Source organism: Sebastes umbrosus, chromosome 22 (genome assembly GCF_015220745.1).
Source record: "Sebastes umbrosus isolate fSebUmb1 chromosome 22, fSebUmb1.pri, whole genome shotgun sequence".
NCBI classification, from domain to species: domain Eukaryota; kingdom Metazoa; phylum Chordata; class Actinopteri; order Perciformes; family Sebastidae; genus Sebastes; species Sebastes umbrosus.
The window spans coordinates 15,426,144-15,449,696 of NC_051290.1; the positions used below are offsets into that span (position 1 = coordinate 15,426,144).

The 23,553-nt window shown below is 40.7% G+C and overlaps 2 protein-coding genes across 3 annotated transcripts in view; both read right to left on the bottom strand.

The window, feature by feature from the left end:
• si:ch73-335l21.1 (insulin receptor substrate 1-B) overlaps positions 1–6,109 on the bottom strand; it is a 50,106-nt gene extending 43,997 nt beyond the window's left edge. The window contains exon 1 of the mRNA XM_037758761.1: positions 5,088–6,109. Within this exon, the coding sequence (XP_037614689.1) occupies positions 5,088–5,478 (391 nt within the window). The 5' untranslated portion in view covers positions 5,479–6,109. The remainder of the gene's footprint in view (positions 1–5,087) is intronic.
• Positions 6,110–9,013: 2,904 nt separating this feature from the next.
• Positions 9,014–23,553, bottom strand: part of agfg2 (ArfGAP with FG repeats 2) — a 17,310-nt gene continuing 2,770 nt past the window's right edge. Inside the window, exons 3-14 of one of the 2 annotated variants that reach the window (XM_037758808.1) lie at positions 20,685–20,800; positions 19,468–19,612; positions 18,976–19,096; positions 18,766–18,870; positions 17,648–17,680; positions 16,028–16,267; positions 13,844–13,916; positions 13,688–13,731; positions 13,386–13,472; positions 11,854–11,973; positions 10,194–10,264; positions 9,014–10,032 (exon numbers count right to left, since the gene is read on the bottom strand). In XM_037758808.1, coding sequence (XP_037614736.1) covers positions 9,985–10,032; positions 10,194–10,264; positions 11,854–11,973; positions 13,386–13,472; positions 13,688–13,731; positions 13,844–13,916; positions 16,028–16,267; positions 17,648–17,680; positions 18,766–18,870; positions 18,976–19,096; positions 19,468–19,612; positions 20,685–20,800 — 1,203 coding nt within the window. In that variant the 3' untranslated portion in view covers positions 9,014–9,984. The remainder of the gene's footprint in view (positions 10,033–10,193; positions 10,265–11,853; positions 11,974–13,385; positions 13,473–13,687; positions 13,732–13,843; positions 13,917–16,027; positions 16,268–17,647; positions 17,681–18,765; positions 18,871–18,975; positions 19,097–19,467; positions 19,613–20,684; positions 20,801–23,553) is intronic. The other variant, XM_037758809.1, reaches the window with a different exon arrangement.

Sequence of the window (23,553 nt, forward strand, 5' to 3'; positions counted from 1 at the left end):
TATGTATCAATTAGGGCTGTCAAAGTTAATGCGATAATGCAAATTCGTTTCAAAGCCACTAATTGCGCTAGTATGATGAAGGAGGTTAAATAACCCTCCAAACTTACACAAAATTTTGGTGAGGAAAAACTGTCATGGCCATTTTCAAAGGGGTCCCTTGACCTCTGACCTCCAGATCTGTGAATGAAAATGGGTTCTATGGGTACCCACGAGTCTCCCCTTTACAGACATGCCCACTTTATGATAATCACATGCAGTTTGGGGCAAGTCATAGTCAAGTCAGCACACTGACACTCTGACAGCTGTTGTTGCCTGTTGAGCTGCAGTTTTCCATGTTATGATTTGAGCATATTTTTTATGCTAAATGCAGTACCTGTGAGGGTTTCTGGACAATATTTGTCATTGTTTTGTGTTGTTAATTGATTCTAATAATAAATATATACATACATTTGCATAAAGCAGCATATTTGCCCACTCCCATGTTGATAAGAGTATTAAATACTTGAGAAATCTCTCTTTAAGGTACATTTTGAACAGATAAAAAATGTGCAATTAATTTGCGATTAATCATGGACAATCATGCAATTAAGAGATTAAATTAAAAGATGAATTTTCTCTCAATTGATTGTTTCAGCACTAAATCAGAGACTTTATCTGCTTCTTCTTTGGCCTTTATTTTGCTGCAGCCTTTCTGCATGTGCGGGTGTTTCTCTCTCGCGTCCAAAGTTTGTCTCCGTCATGTTGTTTCGTTGAAGTCAACAACAATTCCTGAGGTGGTGCCTGAGCCACGGGACACTTTTCCTGGCAAACTGCGACTTGTGGGCCGCACACCTCCGCCCCGTTCTTTCGAGGTTAAGCCTTTACATACTCGACTGACTCCTAATAGTTGAGCAAATAGCCGCCCTCGAGCCTGATACTGTACTCGCTGCCCGAAAGGGTCTTACTGGACTCAGCTGAATAAATAACTGGGATCCTAATATCGCCCTGCACGGCAGCTGGCTCGTGTTTGTGTAATTACCGCCGGCTCGAGGGGAGGGCTGAGTGATATTGGACGGTTCCTGGGCTGCTTTAGGCGAGCTTCCCAGGCCCGAAGAAAGCGCTATATGGCAGCGTGTATTTATTGTGCTTCCACTGTATGCATGCTCACTGCTGTGCAGACTCAAAGCAACCCCCATTATTCCAAACTTTTGATTTCAAATCCAGCTGAGGCGCGCTGCTGAGAACTTCCCCTCCTGTAGCAGCTGTCGACTTTTATATATGAGCAGGTATCAGATTGAGGGAGTGGTCCTCTGCGTTAGGGTGCAGCATCTCTTGGCTCTTTGCCGCTCAGCTTCGCCCTGTTCTCAATCTGCAGGCTGTGAATTCTTCCGTCTCGCCCGCCGGGACAAGTGGAGGACAAATACTTGTACTGACAGTAGCGGACGCTCAATCAACACACAGACACCGAAGACTTGAAACTGTGTATGAGCTGCACATACCAGAGGAGGGTTATTACAGGGAGGAATCCTCACCGTGCTCAGTGTGTGTGTGCGCATTTAAGCTATTTTCGCACATGCAGGTTTTAAGGCAGCAATGACCCCCCCCCCACACACCTCTTACAAAACTCTCCCTGTGTGCAGAAACTGTGTGCAGCACATACCACAAGAAACGCCTGCCAACGTGCTGGTTTACACAGCAGCTCAGCCGCAGCCCTTTTGTCACTGTCAGGGAGGGTGATTTAACACGAGAAACCCAACACTTGGAGCAACAAAAGAGGGAGACGAGTATCCGTCGTCACAGCGCGGCGGCGGCGGCACATCAGACCTGTTATTTCAAAGACGACGAGAGATGACGATGCTCGAGCCAGGCCGGTTGTCTGGGTTCCTTGGAGAGGCCGAGCGCGCTCACCTGCTGAGCTTTACATCGTGACCTTTACGCACAAAACACTTAGTAACTGTAGATAAGGTTTGCTTACACTTTGGAGATGTTTTTCTGGTGATTCCCCAAGGCTTCAACATCTGTCTATTTACTTCTCAGTCTCGCAGCAACTCGTCAAATATTTGGGAAAGGTGGGCTGTACACACACAGACGCACAGTTGTGTTAAGGCCCTGACACACTTAGCCCACGGGTTGGCCGTCGGACAGTTTGAGCCCAGTGTTTGCGGTGTGTCCCGCACCGTCGGCTCTAGTCTGCCAGAGTTTTTTTTGCTGATTCAGCATGTTGAATCGGCGGTGGCGCCCGTCGATGAGAGAAATCACTCTCATTGGCTGTTGAGCTTAAACAAATTAGTGCACGAGAAGAGAAACGGACGTGAGGAAAGCATGCGAACGAGTAAAGTCGATCTCATCTGATCAGTCAAATAAATACACGAATATTTTCACAACGACATGGCTGTCTGGAATGAAGCGAAGTGGTGAGCAGGAGTGGTGTGAAAATGGTCGACAAACGCCGCTTTGTTTCATGTACACATCCTAACAACGGCTTGTATATCTGCCGTCCTCGGTCTTCCAGTTTCCCTTTTTTTAATGACGAATACAGACTACCGCAGACCATCCGTGCTAACTGGCCGTCGGCTGTAGTCTTTGCGGCGTGTTCGAGTGCAACTTGTCGGCCAAAACAAAGGCGACGTGAGGCGACGCAACTGGTGGCCTTCGTCGCCGCGTCCCCAGCTTTAAAGCACCAAATATGCGCCGGTTGTACCCAAGTTTCCCCCTTTAATGCAACTTTCCGGAGCTCCTAAATCAAACCACCTTGAAACAACTTTCTCTCCTGTGATTATAAATCACTAAACATGATTATCAAACAACATCAGAACATATCCTTTTCTCTCCTCGGCTGCTTTATGTAACAGAGGCAGGAGGTCAAGTGCACCTTGAACTCATGTCTTTGCCAAAGGTTGCGTCATGTGTGCCTTGTGGCCTGTCTGGAGGGTTTGAACAGGTGATTTGAAGTTGCCCTGCTCACCACTTTTTTTGCTCCGACAGCTGTGTTGACACAAGCGGCTGACGGACAAGAAAAATCTACATGGGTGACTTTTTTTTAGGGAGGGAAGTTGGGTCTATTTGCACACATTTGCAGCAAATCCACTGCAGGAGATATTTAAATGGGACAGCATAAGCTGCTTTTATTACTCGTAAATCAGGAAATAAACGTGAATGTTTAATGAATGACTGTCAGGTGCAAACTTTGGAACACTTTTCTCCTCCTCCTCTTCTGGGATCAATGCCTGATGCAATATTGCAGTGTCAGCAGAAAAAAGCAGAGCAGGAATAGTAAACAAGAGGGAGGGCAGGGTGTGTTTGAGTTGAGCTTGCACTCAGCTGAGGAGGCCCACAAGAGAGAGAGAAAACCCAAAGAGTCTGGAGGACAAACTGGGGGTAAATATCTAGCCTGACACCAGTATGACAAGGACTGGTGGTGGTGGGGAGGATAAGCTCCACAGTTGAAGCTTAAAAGGTGCATGTTCACACACACACACACACACACACACACACACACACACACACACACAATTCTGGGACCTGATCTGCACATGTGAGGCTTGTACATTGTACATGATTGGAAAATCAGTGAATTGGCTTTATTGTTCTTCACTCACATGTTGTTATGATTTGCATTCTGTGCTTGTAGCCAGCTATAGACACACATTTTGGGAAAAGTGTCAACATGTCTATTATAGCCTTTTTCCTAACAAGTGCCTTTAATTGTATTTAGTGTGACTATTCCTATGTCTGTAACCTGCTAAGTCTATTCATTTAGGCAAAAAAATAATGTTTATTAAAATGTATGTAAAAAATACAACCTAAATAGTGCATTAAAACAAAATCAGTATGTAAAATAAAGGTGAAAAAACAGCTATATAATGTATCTTTAAACAGTAAATTAACCGTAATTAATTTTTAAAAAAAACAGTATTTTTCATTAACAGTACAAAGCTGTAAACTTCAGCATAACAGTATAATAATGTTAATTTCACAGTAACATAAAGGCAACCCTGCTGCCAGTTCTTTACTGTTATTTTACTGAGAAATCGCTTTTATTGTTTGATGTTCTGTTTAAACAGTTACCATATCTCTTAACTTTATTTATCTGCTTTTATTGTCTTGTGAAGCACTTTGTAACATCTGTTTTGAGAAGTGCTATATAGATAAATGTATTATTGGTGTGAATGCTGGAAACATTCACACCAATACCGAGTTTATTTTTATTTTTCGTCAGACCACTTTTTTTGCATCGCTACTCGTTCCACATTTTTCAACATAGAAACTCCATTCAAACATCAAAACGTGCAGCTCAGTTAGGACATGATGGCTATTACTTTTCTCATTCATAACTTTCAGATTTTCAGAATTATTAACCATAATTCATCAAAAATTCTCCATTGAAATGAATGGGAGAAATGTTCAGAATTTAAACATTTTCAAGCATTTTCAACTCTTCACTGCTCATTCATACTTTCACCTAGAAACTCCATTCAAACTGTAAAATGTTCCACAGCTTAGAACAGGAAATCTAGGGATTCACCTATTTTTTCCCAAAATAAAAGCCCAAAGGAGGTAACTTTCTTAACAGGGAACTAACTATTTATAATGCTTCATCTGCTTTTCATGCAATTGCAACTCTTATTTACTGATTCATAATCTTTTGATTCCGATTCTGTATCCTTCTTCATACAGATTAAAGCCAGCAGTGCAGTTTAGCATCAGCTATTCAAAAACCTTCAAATATTCTTTTATACACTATTGGTATTATTCAACTTTTCAATGATATTCATACAAATTAAACTCATTCCCACTTTTCCAACTAGTCCTACTTCTTCATCTTCTTCTCACAACATTTAAGCCTGCATTACAGCTCAGCGCCAGCTCTTCAGCATCCAGCATTCACACTGCAATTTCTTCAGAAATTGATTTTCTAGTTATTATTATTTTAACCACATCCCCTATCCCAAAAACACTGGAATGAAACATGTCCAGATCTGCAGTGTGCAGCTACTCCCAGCTCTGCAGGCATTGCCACGTTTCTCCTCTCAAGCCCAGTGTGCATGCATGGGAGTGTGCATGCACTGGGAGCGTGCATGTGTGCAGGATCTTCTTCTTTGACTTACTTTTGCAATGCAGCTCCACCATGGCCTGGTACCACTCGTCCTGGTCCGCCTCGTTGTCCGCGGCGACGGCGAAGCTCTCCGCCCGCGTGTACAGCACGATCATGTGCTTGTTCTTTGCGTCGGCCCGCTTGTTGATGTTGAAGCAGGTCTCCAGAGCCACCGCTTTCTTCGGCACCGGGGCCTTTCCGCGGTACTTCTTCTCGCTCTCGTAGTACTCCAGGCGGGCCGGGCCGCGCTCCGAGGCGGCGCGCAGCACGAAGTAGCGCCGGTGCATCGACTTCTGCTTGCGGAGGTAGCCGCTTTTACGCACGTCCTCGCAGCAACTCTGCTGGAGCTGGAGCTGCTGGAGCTGCTGCAGCTCACACGTTTGACTCTCCATGACACCCGACATGTCTCCTTTTATATGCACCAAACTCTTTTACAGTTGTATTACAAGTTTACAGAGATAATAAGTCAAACATCTCCCCTCTCCTCTCCTCTCTCACACAGCAACACAGGCATGTGAGATGGAGGAGGCAGGGTTGCAGATAGTCCCGGTTGTGGTGGTGAAAACAGGGGTTTTGCAGATAGTCCTGGTGGTGGTGGTGAAAACAGGGGTTTGTTGACAACTCAAGCTAGTTTTCCTTCTTCTTCCTCTTCTTCTTTTTGTTGTTTTTCTCTGTCGAGTCGAAAAGCAAGTTTGTCCACACGAGCACATGCGGTGCAGCGCGGCACAGCTTGGAGCTCCCACTACTCTCTCCACTACTACTACTACTACTACTAGTAGTGTCTCCAAGCGCTGTCTAATCCCATTTACTGCACCTCACACAGCACAGAGTATGTCCTGCTGCAGTCTCTGTGTCTCTCTGTCCCGTCTGTGTCCCCTCCAGCCTGCCCTGCTCGGCTGTAGAGAGTGTGGAGAGCAGAGGAGAGGAGAGGAGAGGAGCGGTGTGGAGAGGAGCGGTGCCGCTAGCGGAGCAGCAGGACTGTCACTCACCGCTCTGCGAGTACTCTGGAACAACTGCTGCGTTCACGGACCACAGCCAGAGCTCCGACACGAGAGCTTCCCAAACTAACTACCACAATCAACATTTTTTCAGTGCATTCCAGTGTTCTCTCTAATAGTCAAGAGGTTGGTCGTGCCACTTTGGAGGGACCAAGTCTCATAGTGATTTTTTTAAAGGTTCTATGTACCTAGTGTTGGGAAATGCATGATAGCATTTCAGCATTGCAGCAGATAGATAGCTTATTGATCCCCTTGGGGAAATTCGATTGCCACCAAGTCAGACAACAACAAACAAACAACAAAAACACAGTATTCACAATACACCAATAAATAAATATCATCATAAGAAGCCCTTTGAGACATAATCAACAGCTGAGAGGTACCATGGATCTAGGCCATATCTAAGATATATCTGTTCATTAAAAAAATCTGACCGCTGCTGGAACAAAAGACCTCCTGAATCATTCAGTAGAACACTGAGGCATCACTAGTCGCTCACTGAATGAGCTTCTGAAAAAAATCATTAACATTTTTATTTTACACATAGATTCAATATAGAAGAGGGTAACCAACACACAATATCATGAAGTTATATATTGTTGTAAAGCTTAGACTATAATCTATCCGTCGGACACTGAGGTCAAGAGAATTTGACCTTTGACCTCTAATGCTGCAATTGGGCAACTTCTGAATGCCACTCCAAATGCCCTTATAACTAACTTCATATTGATCTTATGTGCCTATGGAGAGTTCCAACAGATGTAAATGGCTTTCAAAGCAGCAGAAACACAAAATGATACAAAAACTCAAAAAACTTTACTTTTCTATAACCAGATTTAATGATACATAAAGATTGAATACGTTATTAATACAAAGAGGAGATTGTAGCAACCAGAAAAACAATAGGATAATAAAAAACATACCTAGAAACTGAACTAAAACTAAAAAATCAGGACCACTCATACAATGATAATGCCTGTCTAGCAGATTATGTGTATGTAATAATATAGATTATATTGTATAGATAATGGAATAATATAATGAAATTCTATTTTTAGCACACTTTTATCTTATTTATTAGTGCTCTTAATTATTAGTTAATTGCTTTATAGTTTTCACCAATTGTTTTGCACTGAATTTCTGAGTGGCGGATGTAAGAAACACAATTTTGTTATTATGTGGAGCATAAAAATGACAAATAAAGGAATCTTGAATCTTGAATAACTATACTATTAATCCATACAGACACACAGTTACAAATATGCCTATGTAAAAATAATGAATTAATGTACAGTTATGTAATGGACAGGTAACTACAGTACTATAGAAATCAAAAGTAAGATAATGATGAAAAATAAACACATGTAATAAACATTACTGAATGAAAAGAATGAATATTATTGAATGAACAAAGATGAATAAATAAGTATATAGTGAATGTGATTGACTGTCTAACACATACACTATATACTTAAAGTACTAGTAAAGGGGGGAAGTCTGCTTTATTCACACCACTAAAATAAGATACTCAACTCTTACTTACACATTTGTAAGTAACTTTTTACACTGTATGGTTGTTCACTTTATTAAAATAATAACATGGACACCCATAAGTATATTATAAGGGTTTTAAAATTGTTACGACTGAGACTATTGGAAAATATCCCCAACACGTAGATTAAATTACACATATACAGCAGACTATACTGGATGTTTCATTATTTGCATGAGATCTAAAATACCACCTTTCACCAAATAGTTTTTTGAGGTGATTTGGTGAAACGCAGCTTTATTTTTATGAATATGCACCGTGTGAGCACAATTTAATATCCAATAATAAATTAGCTATATAATTTTTTTTTTAATCCTCACAATAGCTTATTGCATTCAGAGGGAAACTAATAAATTATTATTTATTTTTATTATTTTTTAACATGTATATTTCACAAGTCATGTATATTCTCTAATATCTTGTTAGATAATGTAATATATAATGCAGCGTTTGAATTTCATATACTTCTCATTTTATATACTTAATTTATTTATTGGCTCTTTTTCTATTTTCACTGTTTCTTGGGTGCATTCTCCCATTTATTGCATTTTTACTGCATCTTGGGAGTTTATCTGAGGCTCACTCAACCAGCTAACCCATATTTCCCACAGCACGTGAAGGCAGCAACACTTCCAGTATGTGTGGAGTAAGATTTCAGTGTTGGCTCTGCCATGAGTCCATCCTGTTCTATTTATTGTAAAAATCCCCTTCTGTCCTGTATTCATAACATATGTATTATATATCAACTGAACTTTTAAAGTACCCTGCAGATTTTTAAATCAAAGCATTTACGACATCAAAATGCAGCAGGAGGAGGTCGCATAAACATAATTTTTGAATCTAGGTTAACAGTGAAAGCATTAAATCCTGTGGGAATACAGTCGTTATTGTTATTGTCTCTTAAATGCACCATAAACAGCAGATGAAGCTGCAGTAATGGAATAAATGGGGCATTTGTAGACGCCATATTTCTGCCACTCAGACTGTCTGAGTACAAAGATTTAGATCTGTTTTGGTTTTTTTCGACTGTCTGGCTGTGCAGTAAAACCTCCATCTCTCTCTGTTGGTCTGTAAGAAACCCCATTGAATAACACATATAATGTGAATTTAAAATGACAATGAATCTTTTAAAAGGTTCTATTAATAGTCCTCCTGAAAGCTATAAAGGGTTTCTATCTTTGCACCGCATGCTTATGCAGTATGTATGTTGTTATGCAATATGCATCCAAAAGTAACCTTGTGCACGAGGTCAGAGAAAAGTGGATATCAGGCGCCCTCTGCTGTTTGAAGAATCCAACAGCAGCCTTTAAATTATAAGCTTCTATTAGAGGTCTCATTTCATGCTTGTATTTTTGTTTAGATTATAAATAAACACACAAAAAGACGGCGTTAAGAAGCAACAAACTGATTTTATGAACATGAATACTTTTGTCATTACAAAGACACATGAATCTCTCTTTTTTCTTTTTGGCAAAATAAAGAGAAATGAACTTCGCCTCCATGTCAAAAAAAACAAATCTAAAAAAAACAAGTGAGAAAACATTTTGGTCCGGAACATGAAGCGATGACGTTTTTTTTTTTATACACATTAAAGTTATTCTGAAATTGCTTTTACATTCAGTAGTTATCTCCTTTTAGCCCTCTAAGCGCATGCAGCCTAGGAAGTGGAAAACATACGATTATCCTTCAAAAAGGATGACGTGAAAAAAATGTAACGGTGACGAATGCAAACATGTTCCACGCACCCGTCACAGAGAGAGAAGCCCGTCTTATCTTTTCGACGCTAATTCACATGCACCAGGAGGCTGTTAAGGCTGTTATGACCATCTGTAGAAAAACTCGTGATCGAGAGTCTCAACTGGCTCTTCCTTTGGACGACTGAGTGTTTTTAAAAACCAGGAGACGACGCTGACGCTATTGGGCTGTTGTTTTTTTTGCACTTCTAAGCAGGAGATGAAAGCAGCAGCAGCAGCGACATGTATGTGTGTGTGTGTCATATGTGTGTGTGTTCTGCAACAAAATCAGAGTTTACTCGTGACTCCCCACAGAGCCCTGAGGTGGCGTCTTACTGGCACACAAACACCTTTTTTGACATACAAACACAGCAGGCGACCGATCTCACACATACATGAATTTCATAATTACATTCACACCTTTTTTTTCTTCCTCTACAAACACGTAAACACAGACAGAGAGGAGGGAGAGAGAGAGAGAGAGAGAGAGAGAGAGAAAGAGAGAGAAACCCTCCCTCAGAGGGTGAGAATACTCCAGAGGCATTGAAATGGCAGCGACTCCTCAAGTTCACTTCTCCCTCAGTTCCCAGAGATGAATGGGGTGGAGAGTTGGGGTGGGAGGGGGGTTCAGATGAAAGGGTTTCGCGACGTCCCTCGACTGGGGTAAACATTCCCCTGAAAAGACAAGAGAGGCAGGGTGAGAACGAGCAGAGACAGGACTTTTACTACACTTCCTGTTTGCAGAAAAGGAGAGCTTGCAAAAACTACCAATTAGCCCTTCTTTTATCCCCCCCCATGAAGTATCCCACTTTGTTTTTGCGAGGCGGTGAACTCACCGTGAACGGGTTCACCGACATCGGCCGGGGGACTTTGGGCTGAGAGTCGGGCGCAGGGAAGGAGGCAAAACCTGAAACACACATGACATGTGTCAGTGGTGTGAATGTGTGTGAATTGGTGTTCCTGAGCTGCCGCTGGTTGAAATAATGAAACATCTGAGGCGTGGTTGGTGCCTCGCAGCTTCTCAGTGTTTGATCTGCAGCCACAGCTACAGTATGTGTGCAGGGATTTTCATTTAATGTTAAATATATGCATGAGAGGCTGTCATTTAGCTGAGAGAGATCAAATTGTATTCTAATCTATTTATGGCTCCAGGGAGGGGAGGTCCACCACTTTGGTTCGGACTGAAATATCACAACAACTATTGGAAGGATTGCCATGAAATGTCGTGTATACATTCCTACCTCCCCTTTAGGATGGATTGTGATCATTTTGGTGATCTGATCCTCTGCTGTACTGACATTCCCACCAGTATAAGTACATATAAGTACTTGGGTGTAATAATAGACCATATGCTATCCTGGAAAGACTTGGAGAGATTGAATCTGTCTTCAAAAGGACAAAAATAATTAATTTTCTCCACCGCCTCAGGTCTTTTTGGGGCGAGTTCAGGACAGATTCTTCTTCTGTTCTTTACTTCTATGATTATGAGTGTTCTACAATATTGTAATGCTACATTTTATAAGTATCTGTCCTCCACTTTGAAGTCAAAACTGCTCCACTACATAAAAATCTGCTCAAAGATTGTATTTCAACCCCTTGAGAAACTCCAGTCAATCCTAAAATTAAATACGGAGCCTAATCGCAGATCAAATGTACGTTGAAGGGTTTTGAATATGTTGTCTGCGGTGATTGTAATGTTGTGGTAAATGTATCTTTGTTTCCTGTCTTCAGTTGTCTGTGTTGATGTTGCGAATGGAGCTGCTGCTGAGATGCGAGAAAAGTTTTCTGACTTGAGCGGACAATAAAGTTACATCATCATCATCAGCCTCAGCTGTACTTTGCGTTTAATGCAGATTAGGAAATGTAAACTACGGTTGTGTGGTGACTGGTGGATGGCGAAACAGGCCAAACATGATAACTGCTAAACATCAGCATGTTAACATTTAGCTCAAAGCTGTGCCTACGTACAGCCTCACAGCAGGACTGTAGACTCTCAGTCTTGTCGCTACGGTGGATAATTTTCATGACGTTCAGTGCAAACATATAAAGAAAGATGGTTTGTTGATGTATGACACAAACCTAAATTACGAAACATCCAAAGGAGAAGAAGGGACTGGAGCTCGCTGATTACTTTGCAGCCTCTACTTGTGCAAACAGACTTCATGTTTCAACACCACTGTGTCTTCATTAGCGTCTAAATTACAAACATATAGTGTACTCTGAGCTGTAGAAAGCGGGCTTAATAGTCTCCCTGAGGAGGAAAGGCTTTGTTTGTCTTGTGATTTAGGTGTGGCTGAAGTCCGTTTTATGTTTTATAATATGCTATAATTCGCTATAACTATGATTAATGTACAAAACCTCACCATATTCTTATTACCCATTTATGAAACCAAATGGACACAAGCTTCTCTGCAGATACGGAGAGAGCTTTCACTAAAGACACCACCTCTGCACACAAAATATTGGACTTTGTCAGATAAAATAATAAATATTTACCGTTGGCTTCCTGGTTGGTGGCTGACTCATGATGAAATGCATTCTGGGTGTTGGGCGCTGGGAAGGAGGCGGACGGAGGAAAGACGGAGGTGGGCGAGGTGACAAACGCACTGGAGTCACCTGGAGAAGAGATGCACCCACACACAGTGAGATCAGATAACAGCTCAGTGGTCCATGTGAGAAGGATTGTTAGCTGCTTTACAGTCAAATAATCAGAGATAATTGATTCACTATTGACTTCTGTATTTTATATGGAACCCCACAGCCAACATAAGCAGTAATGAGCTATCTGACTTGGTCAAATGTAAACTGAATACATCAATAAATTGGTGAATAAATCAAAATGGAGCTGCAAGAAGAGTTCCAATATTGTAGCTGTAATTAATCGTTTGGTCTATGAAATGTAAAAAAAATAGTGAAAAATGCCAATAAAGAGACCCCCATGATGACGTCTCCCATCGTCTTTTTTTTTTTTTTTAGTCCAAACAATAAATAAAATTTAAAATTATATAAAACAGACAAAAGCAGCAAATCTTCACATGTGAAAAGTTGAAACCAGAAAATATTGTCTTGATTAAGCAACTAAAATAATTAATCTATTATCCAAATTCTTGTCATTAAATTTTCTGATGATCAACTAATAAGTTAAGGAAATAACTGTTTCAACCGTAAACGAAATATAAAATGTTTTTTTTTCCTTTAAAGGTCCCATATTGTAAAAAGTGAGATTTCCATGTCTTTTATATCATAAAGTAGGGTTAAATGCTGTATAAATACTGTGAAAGTATCAAAACGCTCAATCCACAGATGAATACACACAGCCTGTATTCAGAAACTGTGCGTTTGAAACAAGCCGTCAGGATTTCTGTACATTTGTGATGTCACGAATGTACAATATTTAGACAATTTCACAGTTTTAAACGTAAACATTCGAAATGTGTCCCAGTTTATTTCCTGTTTTAGTGTATGTGAATGACATCAGCTGACAGGAAGTAAACATGGGCCCAAGCTGTTTCCTAGCAACGCAATTCCGTTGCCATTCTGTTGAAATGCACTAAAACGGAGCGTTTCTGATAGAGGGTACATACAGGTATATTCAGGCAGACAGTATGAGAAAAATAATGTGTTTTTTGAACATTAAAGCATGTAAACATGTTCTAGTAGAAACACAAAATACAAGTATGAACCTGAAAATGAGCAGGATATGTCCCCTTTAACCTCCAAACAGTTGAAAAAGCTAAATCTTACTATGAGATCGTAACACTTTTTTCTGGATAGCTTTAAGAATAATAAGACTTTCTACATACAGAATCTGGATTGTGTCATTCTGCAAAGTAACCCCAGAAACACAAAACCCTTTCTCTAAAACCTTTGACGACAAAGCCCCCATATTCATCATCATCTCTTCAAAATAAAACTGAACGTATAACATTGTTAGAGGCCCTGAAGAGAACACGTGTAGTGACCTTTCCCCATGTAAAAGAGTGAGCAGCAGAGTTAGGTCTGAAAGGACCCCCGAACATGAGTCTCACCTCCTGATGCGTTGCTGAAGGGGTTACTGGGGGAGAGGGCAACGGGCTGCTGGGAGGCCGAGCTGGAGCTGAATGGGTTGGGGAAATCTGAGACACAGAGACAGAGGAGGGGGGGCAGAGGAGACGGGGAGATAATTCACAGAGTGTGGGGTTAACAGGGTGCATTCCTGTCTATTCAAACCAACACTGCTCTTTGCATCCTAATCAGGGGGTGTTGGACAGCTTTAAAAGGTGAAAGAGCTGATTGTAAATACAATGCAGGTTAGCAGGAGGGATCAATGCCGTTCGTGCTCGGCACTTACTTGCAAAGGTTTGGGAGCCGGAGCCTGTATCGACACCGGGGGAACTGAAAGAGGAACAAAACGATCAGAATATGACCTTTAAAAAGGGCAGGAGATTTAAAAAATCTGTCACGTTAAACAAAAGATTTGACAAAACTTGTTTTCTTTTCCTACTACCTGGCAGGAGTAGAGCTGGACGAGAGCCTGCTGCCGAAGATGGCGTTGTACTGCGGAGGACCACCAGGTGGAGCTGCGAACAAGCGTTTCACACAGACCACAACCTCAGGGCTCTAATGAGATCTATTATCTTGAAATGTGAGTAAAAATCTCTGAGTTCAAACAGTTGCATGGGCGTCATCAGATGAAACAAAAGCATTACAAATCCCCTGAATAAAACAGCGTCTCTGTGTTCAGCTTGATATGAATCAAAGCGAGCGGGGGCAGAAAATCAATAACCTCCTTACTCAGCCGGGGAGAGAGGCTGTGATTAAGACGGAAAACAACAGAGCTTCTTGTAGGAAGGGCTCCTCTCATGAATCCTATGCATTAAGAAACCGCCACCTTGGTTATTTATATTAAACAAATACAGCTGATTTTAAGACGTATCAACGAGGTCTTTAAAACGATCTGGAGCAAACACAAAGAGTATAATTCAGCTGCTGAAAGCCTTGGCATTTGGAGTAAGGATGTTATGCAACCTTGTTGAGCTGGCCATGACAATCTGCATCACACGCACACTCTAACTCTCCCTCTGCCTCTCTATCTATTATTACCTAGTGCTGGAAGAAGTACTCAGGCCCTTTACTGCGGTAAAACAATGTAAAAACACAATGTAAAAACACACTGCATTACAAGTACAATTCCTCCAATCTGAGTTAATGCAAAAGTATTAGCAGCAAAATGTGCTTTAAAGTACTCAGAAAAGAATATTGGAAACTTTTTTTTCCCTTTTTGGGACTCATTTATTAAAATTAACTACTTAAAAGCGCACAACGCAAAAAGCCACTGGGAGCCACTGATTTAATCTTTAATGTGTTGTATTTATAAACTTATCATGTGTTTTTATATCTTCAATCTTAATCTCAAAAGTAACCTGTCAAATAAATGTAGAGTGGCACTGTACAGGAGTAGAATATAAAGTGGCTTCTACAGAAAACTAGGGGTGGGGAAAAAATCGATACAGCATAGTATAGTATCAATCTGTATTTTGCGCGGCAATATTATATCGATACACGGACGTCGAGCATCGATCTTTTATTACATAAACTATTAACGGCGTAACAATCCGGCCGCTATTCTGTCTTTCAGAAGTTGTAGTGGGCTCAGTTTTAAAGTTAGAGTGAAGATACTGGTATCATATTAAACTAAAAAACCTAAGGAATCGATCGGTACCAACCATGTCATATTAGCTTGTTGGGAAGAACGCTAAATAATACTCAAAATTTAGGCTAAATTTTGGCAAGGAAAAACTGGCATGGCCATTTTCGATGGGGTGTCTTGACCTCTGACCTCAAGATATGTGAATGAAAACTCTGAGATGAACAGAGTGAAAACTGTATCATATTATATAAAACAGATGTTGACAAACTAAATTAAGTTGAAAAAAAGTAATAAATCGAAATATGCATATTGCATTATGTTTAAATCGCAATAAGATTGTATCGTGCTAATATCGGATCATGGGGCCTCTGGTGATTCCCACCCGTAACAGAACCTTAACATGAACATCAAAGGGACTGTTTGTAACTTCTTACACGTATAAATCAATCCGGGTCGGTGTCCCATGCGCGCTCTCGTGTGGCTACACTGTTCAGACTCAGACTCCAACACAAACTACAGTGAAGCACCAAAAGCACAAAGTTCTATCTAGTGAAGCCCGTCTTGCAAAACAGTGTTGGCCGCGGTCGGCGGACGCGGGGGAGACCGTAGCTTCGGTCTCCAGGGCCGCAGTCTCTGCGGTTCTCTGCTCCTCTGCCTGCCTGCTTGCCTTCACTTACACAGCGCGCTCCTTCTCGCTCGCTCAGCTCGCCCTCCGGCCGCAGTCGGGGGAGGATGAGGCAGGAAAAGCCAACACTAGGATCAGCAGTGATTCATGGAGAGACCTTCGTCTGGTCAGCTAACATTACTGCCAAGCCGGTGAAATATAGAGTGATATTGTGGTTTTAGCTGACGTGTGTCGCCTCACTGTTTTGACGGATGCTCGCTCACATTCAGGTAGCGCGTGCACACGGGCGAGGGCGAGCAACAGGACGCTGACTTTCGTTGACTTAACGGCCACAGGTGTCGCTGTTAAAAGCAATTTCTGATTCTTACAAAAAAGTCCCTTTAAAAGCATCTCCTCACATCTCGAACATCTCCTACCTGTGACCGTTGGCGGGTCAGCGAAGATGTTGTCTAGATGTGACACCGCGGCATATCGGTCCTGGGCGTTGGAGCTGCCGACATGCGTCGTCGTCTGGCCGGCGCTTCCGTGCTGCTGCTGGGACAGAGACTGAGGCAGAGTCTGCTGCTGAGGGTGGCTCAGACCTCCGAAGTCGACGCTGAGAGACTTGGGGAAGGCCCTGAAGGGCCCCGTGGTCCCCGAGGCCGATACTGTACGACCTGAGAGGGCGGGAAAACCAGACTGAGCATCGATGCAAAGACAGAGGATGAGAGCTGCTGCCATTCATGTGCAATTCACAATTTGGAGCTTTTAAACCACGGAAATTTTTATTCTTATTTATACTAGTCGTGAGACATAAAATAATCTAATATCAAGTGACGTTACATGGCTTTTTATTACCTTAGTTTTCAAGGCAACATGGACGAAAAGCCCTTAATGTGCCCATTCAAAAAAATGGTAATGAATATAATAATGATAGATAATGAAGATAATAATGATAATAACAGATAATACTTATAATAAACAACTACTAAATGGACCTTGAGGTGAGATTGCACCTCATACAACCCCACTTCAAAACACCCGAACTATCGCTTTAATCTGATTACAGGATAGCACGTTACATACCAAGTTAGAAATGAGATTATTACAGTATTCATATGGACAAATATGATGATGTTATATCATGATGTTCTTAACATTTCTATGCTATGCGGCATATCAAATGCTGTATTCGAAAAGGCACAGCAGCGAGCCAACAAGTTCTTGTATTGCTTTCAAAGCACCGACCACAGAAAACACAATGGTTAGATGGTAACAAAGGCAGGAAATTAGCATTGTTGCAGGTAGCAAGCTTTTCCACAAACATGAGCCACAAAGCATGCAGCCAAAACTGTCAGCATTGGGGGATACAAATGAAAATGTTTCTTTAAAATCCAGCTTGTCAGCGTCAGTGACAGAGACCAGACCAGACTTGACTGGACTCAGATTATCTGAAGATATAAAGCATGCAAAAGTCAGGCTGCATGTTTCTGAGATGTGATCATACGCTACTGTAGGGCTCCGATCTAGATAGTGCGAGCATACCTGAGCTTCCAGGAATACTTGTTTTGGGATGTTAATGTGCATCGTGGGATTACAGCTGTGTCCTACATAGTCTTTACGTGCTTCAACGCCAACGTGGTGCGAAATATCAGCGGCCCTCTGCTGACGGGGGCAGCGGCAGCAGCAGCTACGGCCTAAAAATAGCATTACTTTAAACTTGTTCTTTTTCCTCTGGGGGAGAAGAGTGTGTCTCCTTGACCCTCCCAGCCTTCAGATCTCGCTTTGAAGTGGTGAAACCTGACTGATGAAGAAAAATATCGACCCCCCCCCTCCAATTGATAGCCGTGACTCGGGCAGGCTAAACGAATACTGCTGCGTTTCCTCTCAAACTGCTACTAAAATGAAGCCAAATTCACATGCATGTGAGGCATTGTCGGCACCAGCACGACCCACCGCACACTGGCCATTTATTATGAATGATACAGCAAGGAAGAGCGTATTGATCGCAGCCATTCAGCACACATTCAAATGCATCGGTTGGCGCCACGTCTTACCTAAAGTGAAGTGGTTTTTGAAAGAGCTACTGGCTACGAGGTCGGGGGAGGTAGAGGAGAGGAGAGCGAGATGAGACAGACAAGAAAAAAGAGAGAGAGGGGTAAGTTAAGGGAGGAGTGGAGTAAATGAACGTCGTATGAAACTGTTGTTTCCCTGCTGTCATCCAGCTGAGCAGCTGAGCAGCCTGTTGAATTTTGCTATTCATGAAAAAGCAACCCAGTGTGCCAAGAGGATGACATGGAGCTGTTTTAAACACCACATGATATGGTAAAAAAAAAAAAAACACAGTCAATATGAAAATGATGACTGAAAGCTAAGTCTCTGTTTTTAATAATTCCCAAAGTGACACGAAGAGCCAACAGTGATGAGCGTAAGAATCTGTGGAAATATTCTGCACGTTCTGGACAACAAGACTATGCATTGGCAGATTTCACAGCTAGAGGCCTAAAGAATAGAATATAGTTTCTATTTATCGTATCAATTGATCAATCAAAAGTATTTTTGTATGTGCTGCTCTTAAATTTAAATTAATTCAATACTTTTAAATTGTAATACAGTGCATAGCATAAGTGTACATTTAAAATATTATGATGATAAGTATAAATCTGTAAATGGGTAAAGTTAAAATAGGAAGAAATTGTCAAATATTGGTTTCTGTAAGATCTAAATCTGTCTAATATTAAGATGTAATAAACAAAACAGGTAGAAAATAAAAAATAAGATATTGGTTTCTGAGCCATGAGTTAAGACAATTCACAAAATTTAGTCGACATCAGTGTTTAAACTACGTGCATTGTACATACAGTGCAGTTTATTAGAAATATGCTCAAGCCATATTCTAGTTTATTTTTAAAATTTTTTTAAAATGGGCAGCGGGTCGCAATTAAGCCGCCCCAGATGTAAAAGCATCACTTTCATTATATCACATTACGGTGCAACAGAAGGAGGAATAGGGGGGATGATAAGCGTCCTTTTTTTTCAGTGGCGGATTAATACACACCTTTTCCTTTGTACTATATTACATATTACATGATATCTATTGATTTATGTGGAATTTGTTCAATTTTGCGTGTGATCATGTGTGAAGAAAACGAGAGGGGGTCAGTGGGGGACACACCTGAGGGCCGCGGGAGGGCGGGGAAGGAAGGGACGTGGCTCTGCGCTCCCAGCCCTGACGACAGGGAGCCAGGCCGCTGTCGTTCTATCCCGCACAGGGTGGGATCTATATCAGAGAGAGAGACAAACGGGACAAAGAAAAAAAAAAAGGACAATCAGTGTGAAGGGAATCGATCATATTCAGTCCAAAAATATCAGATCAACCTCCGACCTTTCAGAGGGGGGTCTCTGAAGCTTTGGGAGCGCGATGGGCGAGCGGTGAACGCGTCCGTCCGCATGTCGGCGGGCGAGATCACGGGAGCTCGATCCCACGACGGCAGCTGGGACTGAGACTAGTGGGACGAGAGGTGGGAGAAAGAAGCAGATGGGAGGTGGAGAGAGAAAAGAGACAAAGGCAGAAGAAGTGAAGTCTCTTTCATGCTTTCTCAATAATTCATAAGCAGAGGCTTTGATGTCGAGGCTACCTGGCCCTCTCGCTGTCCGCCCCATCAGTCTCTGTCTCTCTGCTGCAGTTGTAGAAGCAAATCCAGGTCGTTTCCCTTTCTCGTTTTTAAATACTCTTTTAAGAACTACTTGTATTCTTTCACTTCCTCTTTTCCTACCACACCCATACCACTTTCTCTTTTGAATCCTCTCCCCTTTCTCTTCTTTACTCTCCAAGTCCATTACACACACACAATTAGGACACATGAAGCTCTCTCACCAGTGGCCTTGTGGTTCTGGCGTTAGGGGGCAGGTTATGGGAGGGGGCCTGGCTCGCTAAGGGACCATGGGAAGGGGGCACCGCCTGGACCCCCGGACTCCAAGGACCCTCAACGTCCCTCCGGTTCTTACTTTTGGAAAAATGCCTGAAAGAAAGAGACAGGTTATTTAGTACTGTTACTGGCCTCATAAAAAAGCACAATCAAGGCTTGACATTGAGTCCGTTATCCACCAATCAAACATCCTGACAGAGAGTATTTATAGGGCTTGAAACTAAACCCAAAACAATGGCTGTTCTTTTATTCCCAGCATGAAAGCAGCTCTTATACTTGAGCTAATTTTTTGGAGTAGGCGTCTCCATTACAAAGAGTGAATGTCTCCAATTGGAAACAAACATCATTAGTTGTTGTTTGGATCTAATTTTTGAACTGTTATGGCCTTCTCGCTTTTAGAGCTCCATCAACAGAGCATTCATCTGTAACAACTTTTTGACAATCGATTAATGTTTTGAACAATTGCTTTCAAGTAAAAGGAGTATACAGCCATTGTCTGTCAAGCTGTACTGAGGCACAGCGGTTCTATGAGCATAAATGTGAATGTCAGCACACTAACAATCTCATAATAATAATAATAAAAGCTGCAACAATGACAATGCTAACACACCGATATTTAACAGGTGTAATGTTTACCATTGTTGGCATCTTAGTTTATCATGTAAGCATACTAACATTTGCTAATAAGCAGTAAAGACATAGCTGAAGCTGATGGGAATGTCATTAGTTTGGGATTTATTTGGTCATAAATCAAGCATTAACCATATTAAAAATGTGATGATGCTACTAGATGAAAGTGTGCGGGTAACCAAAGTTTTTACAATTCATCCTGAAGGGAACATGAATACCAAATTGCATGGCATCCCTTCAATAGTAATCAGGGGATCACCATAAGGATTCATCCTCTGGGAACCACGAATGTCTTCAGTACATTTCATGGTAATTCATCTGATAAGCAATTTTGAAGATATCCCCTTGTGCTCTAGGAACATGTGATGGGGATTTTCTCTATTTTCTGATATTTTATACAACAAATTATTAATTGATTAATTGAAAAATAATAAATAATGAAAATAATTAGTTAGTTAGTTAGTTAGTTGCAGTCACCTTTAAGCCTTTACCTACTACTGCCTGGTCACATTAGCAACAAAACAAAGATTCTCACCACTTCTTCTTCTCGTATTTGTCCTGCAGGAACTCTTTGAATTTCTGAGAGTCCTTCATGTCGGAGCAGCCGTCCGTCTTTGGGTCAAACACGCACAGCCATGTCCTCCTCCCGACCTGAACACACACACAGTTTGCCAGAGAACAATTACAAATCTGTGACAATTTTGCAGGTCACGCAGCACCAGAAAGGGTCAGCATCTAATTTTACTTTTTAGTCTCGGAGAATCTATCACAAACTGGTTTTCTCATCAGCGATTCACGTCTGGTTCAAGAGTCAAGATTGCGGCAAATATCACTGCCTGTGAATCACGACTGGCCGGATCACTCTTCAGAGGATGATGTGGAGAAAAAGCCTCTGCCTCTGCTCACATTATACTTGACTCACTCACACACATCCCGGCCAACAGCGAGCTCATAAAAACGTTCAGCACTCATCCAGATAGCCTGAAACACTTCAGCGTTTATTTGTGTGATATAAGCTGCCCACACCAGTGCTTCCCAAAATGGGCACCTTTTTTTTTCATTGTACATTTTTAATAAAGCTTCACCGCATATGCGAGGCGACATTTATATTAACTACAATTTGATATTTATGTTTTCAAGCACACTAAAGGGGAAGAAATAACCGATAAACATCAACAATGTCATATTAAAAACAGATTATTATTTTTTAAATTTTATTTTTTTAATTTATTTATTTTTACTGTGAACATCATTTATTTATTTTATTTATTGTATTTTATTTTTGCAAATAGGAATATTTTGATTATTCTATTACTGATACTGTGTACTGAAGAACAAATAAATAAATTGAAAAAAAAACAAACAATATTGGATTATTGTCTTTTGTATTTCTTTTGTTGTACATTTTTATTTATTATTATTATTTTACTGTGAATTTCATTTATGTATTTTATTTTATTTAATTTGTTGTATTTTTTTTTCAAAATATTTTGATTATCATATTACTGATACTGTGTACTGAAGACCAAATAAATGAATGGAGGAAAAAACAAACAAATAAACGATAATTGATTATTGCCTTTTGTATTTTTTGTATATTTTTATAATTATTTGTATTTATTTTTTACTACAAACTTCATTTATTTATTTGATTTATTGTATTTTTTTTATTGTTGATTATCATATTACTGATAGTGTGTACTGAAGACCAAATAAATATATTTTGGGGGAAAAAACAACAAAACAAAACGATACTGTATTTTATTTTCGAGGCTGATATCGATATTTGATATATTAAAATGTGCGATAATAACACATGTGTTGTAGATCTAAAACGATTAGTGGATTAGTTGATCGACAGAAAATAATTTGGTGACTATTTTGATAAAGGATTAGTTGTTTAGGTCATTTCTTTTCCAAAACAGTCATTGGTTCCAGCTTCTCAACTGTGAGGGTTTTGCTGTCTTCCTTTGTCGTATCTGATAATAAACTGAATAATTTGGGATTTTAGACTATTTACCAGACAAAAAAAGCAATTAGTTGCAGCCCTAATCTGCTGATAATCTTTTTTTCATACATATAAACACATCATATAAACAAACTTTTAATAAAGAATTCCTTAAATTAGTTTTTCTCCTTTTTTTTTTTAAAGAATTGTGACCACTAAATGTGCTGAGCGGGGACATTTTACAGTTGAAAACTCTCTATGAAGGGCTGCCCTGGTTTAGAGAAGTATGGTCTACGCACACAAACACACATGGAGGAAATAGATCTGGGTTTGGGTGGGACCAGAGAGTGCTGGTCCTTTTGTTTCTTGGCAGTAGCATTCTTCACCAAAAAAACAAAAACAAAAAAAGCCAGACCATAAAGACTGGTTCAACTTGTAGCCATAAGAGATGTTTCATAATTCATGTTTCCAGATCAGAACCAGAGAGTGAGTTCAAGACCTCAAAATAAAGAGACTAATGAGCTTTGGCACTTCATTAATGACCTCAGAGGACTCTACAAGTGTGAATAACACAAGGAAAAACACATTTGTGCGCATAGATCAGGGGTCTGCAACCTGCGTCTCTTTAGCTCCTCTCCAGTGGCTCCCTGTGGATTTTTTAAAATGGAAATGAATAACTGTTTTTTGTTTACATTTTCATTTTTATTTATCATTGTTTCTAGGTCTATGGTACGATGGTACGACGGAGTATTATGGTACGTGTCCACAGGGTCGTTTTATATCGCGAGCGGACGCGACGCTTCCCAAAATTGGACGCTTGGTGGGCTGTCCCTAGAAACAAGGCACTCGGCTCCTGATTGGACGAACGCTTTCCCGCCGTTGGCTGCTGCTCCCAGCTTTCAAACCGGAACCAGTATGGAGGCTCGTTTGGAAACTTTCTTCTCTTATTTCACGTAAATAGTTCACTGAAATGTGTTTCTGAAAACATTGAGGCGAGAAATAACCCATGCAGTTGATGAATCTGTCTTTATTTTGGATCGACAACGTTTATTTTAAAAGATTATCGGGAGTTTCGAGAGGCGGCGAGTCGCGTCGGACGCCCGTGATTTGCATAAAGTAGCGGAGCCCTCAACTTCATGCAAATGAGGAGCGGGCGTCGTGACGCCTAGTCTCTCCATCTCTCAAATCTTACATAGACAATGAATGGAGAGCGTGGAAAGCACGGAGCCTGTGGACACGTACCGTTAGGGCCACATTGAGGAAAAAAAAATAAATCTTGAGATTTTCAAAATAAAGTCATAATATTACAAGAATAAAGTCATAGGTTTACGAGAAAAAAAAGTTGTAATATTGTGTGAATAAAGTCATATTATTATAAATTAGTAATTTTACGTGTTGGTTTTTTTTTCTTGTAAAGTTATGACTTTATTCTCGTAATATTACGACTTTGTTTTTA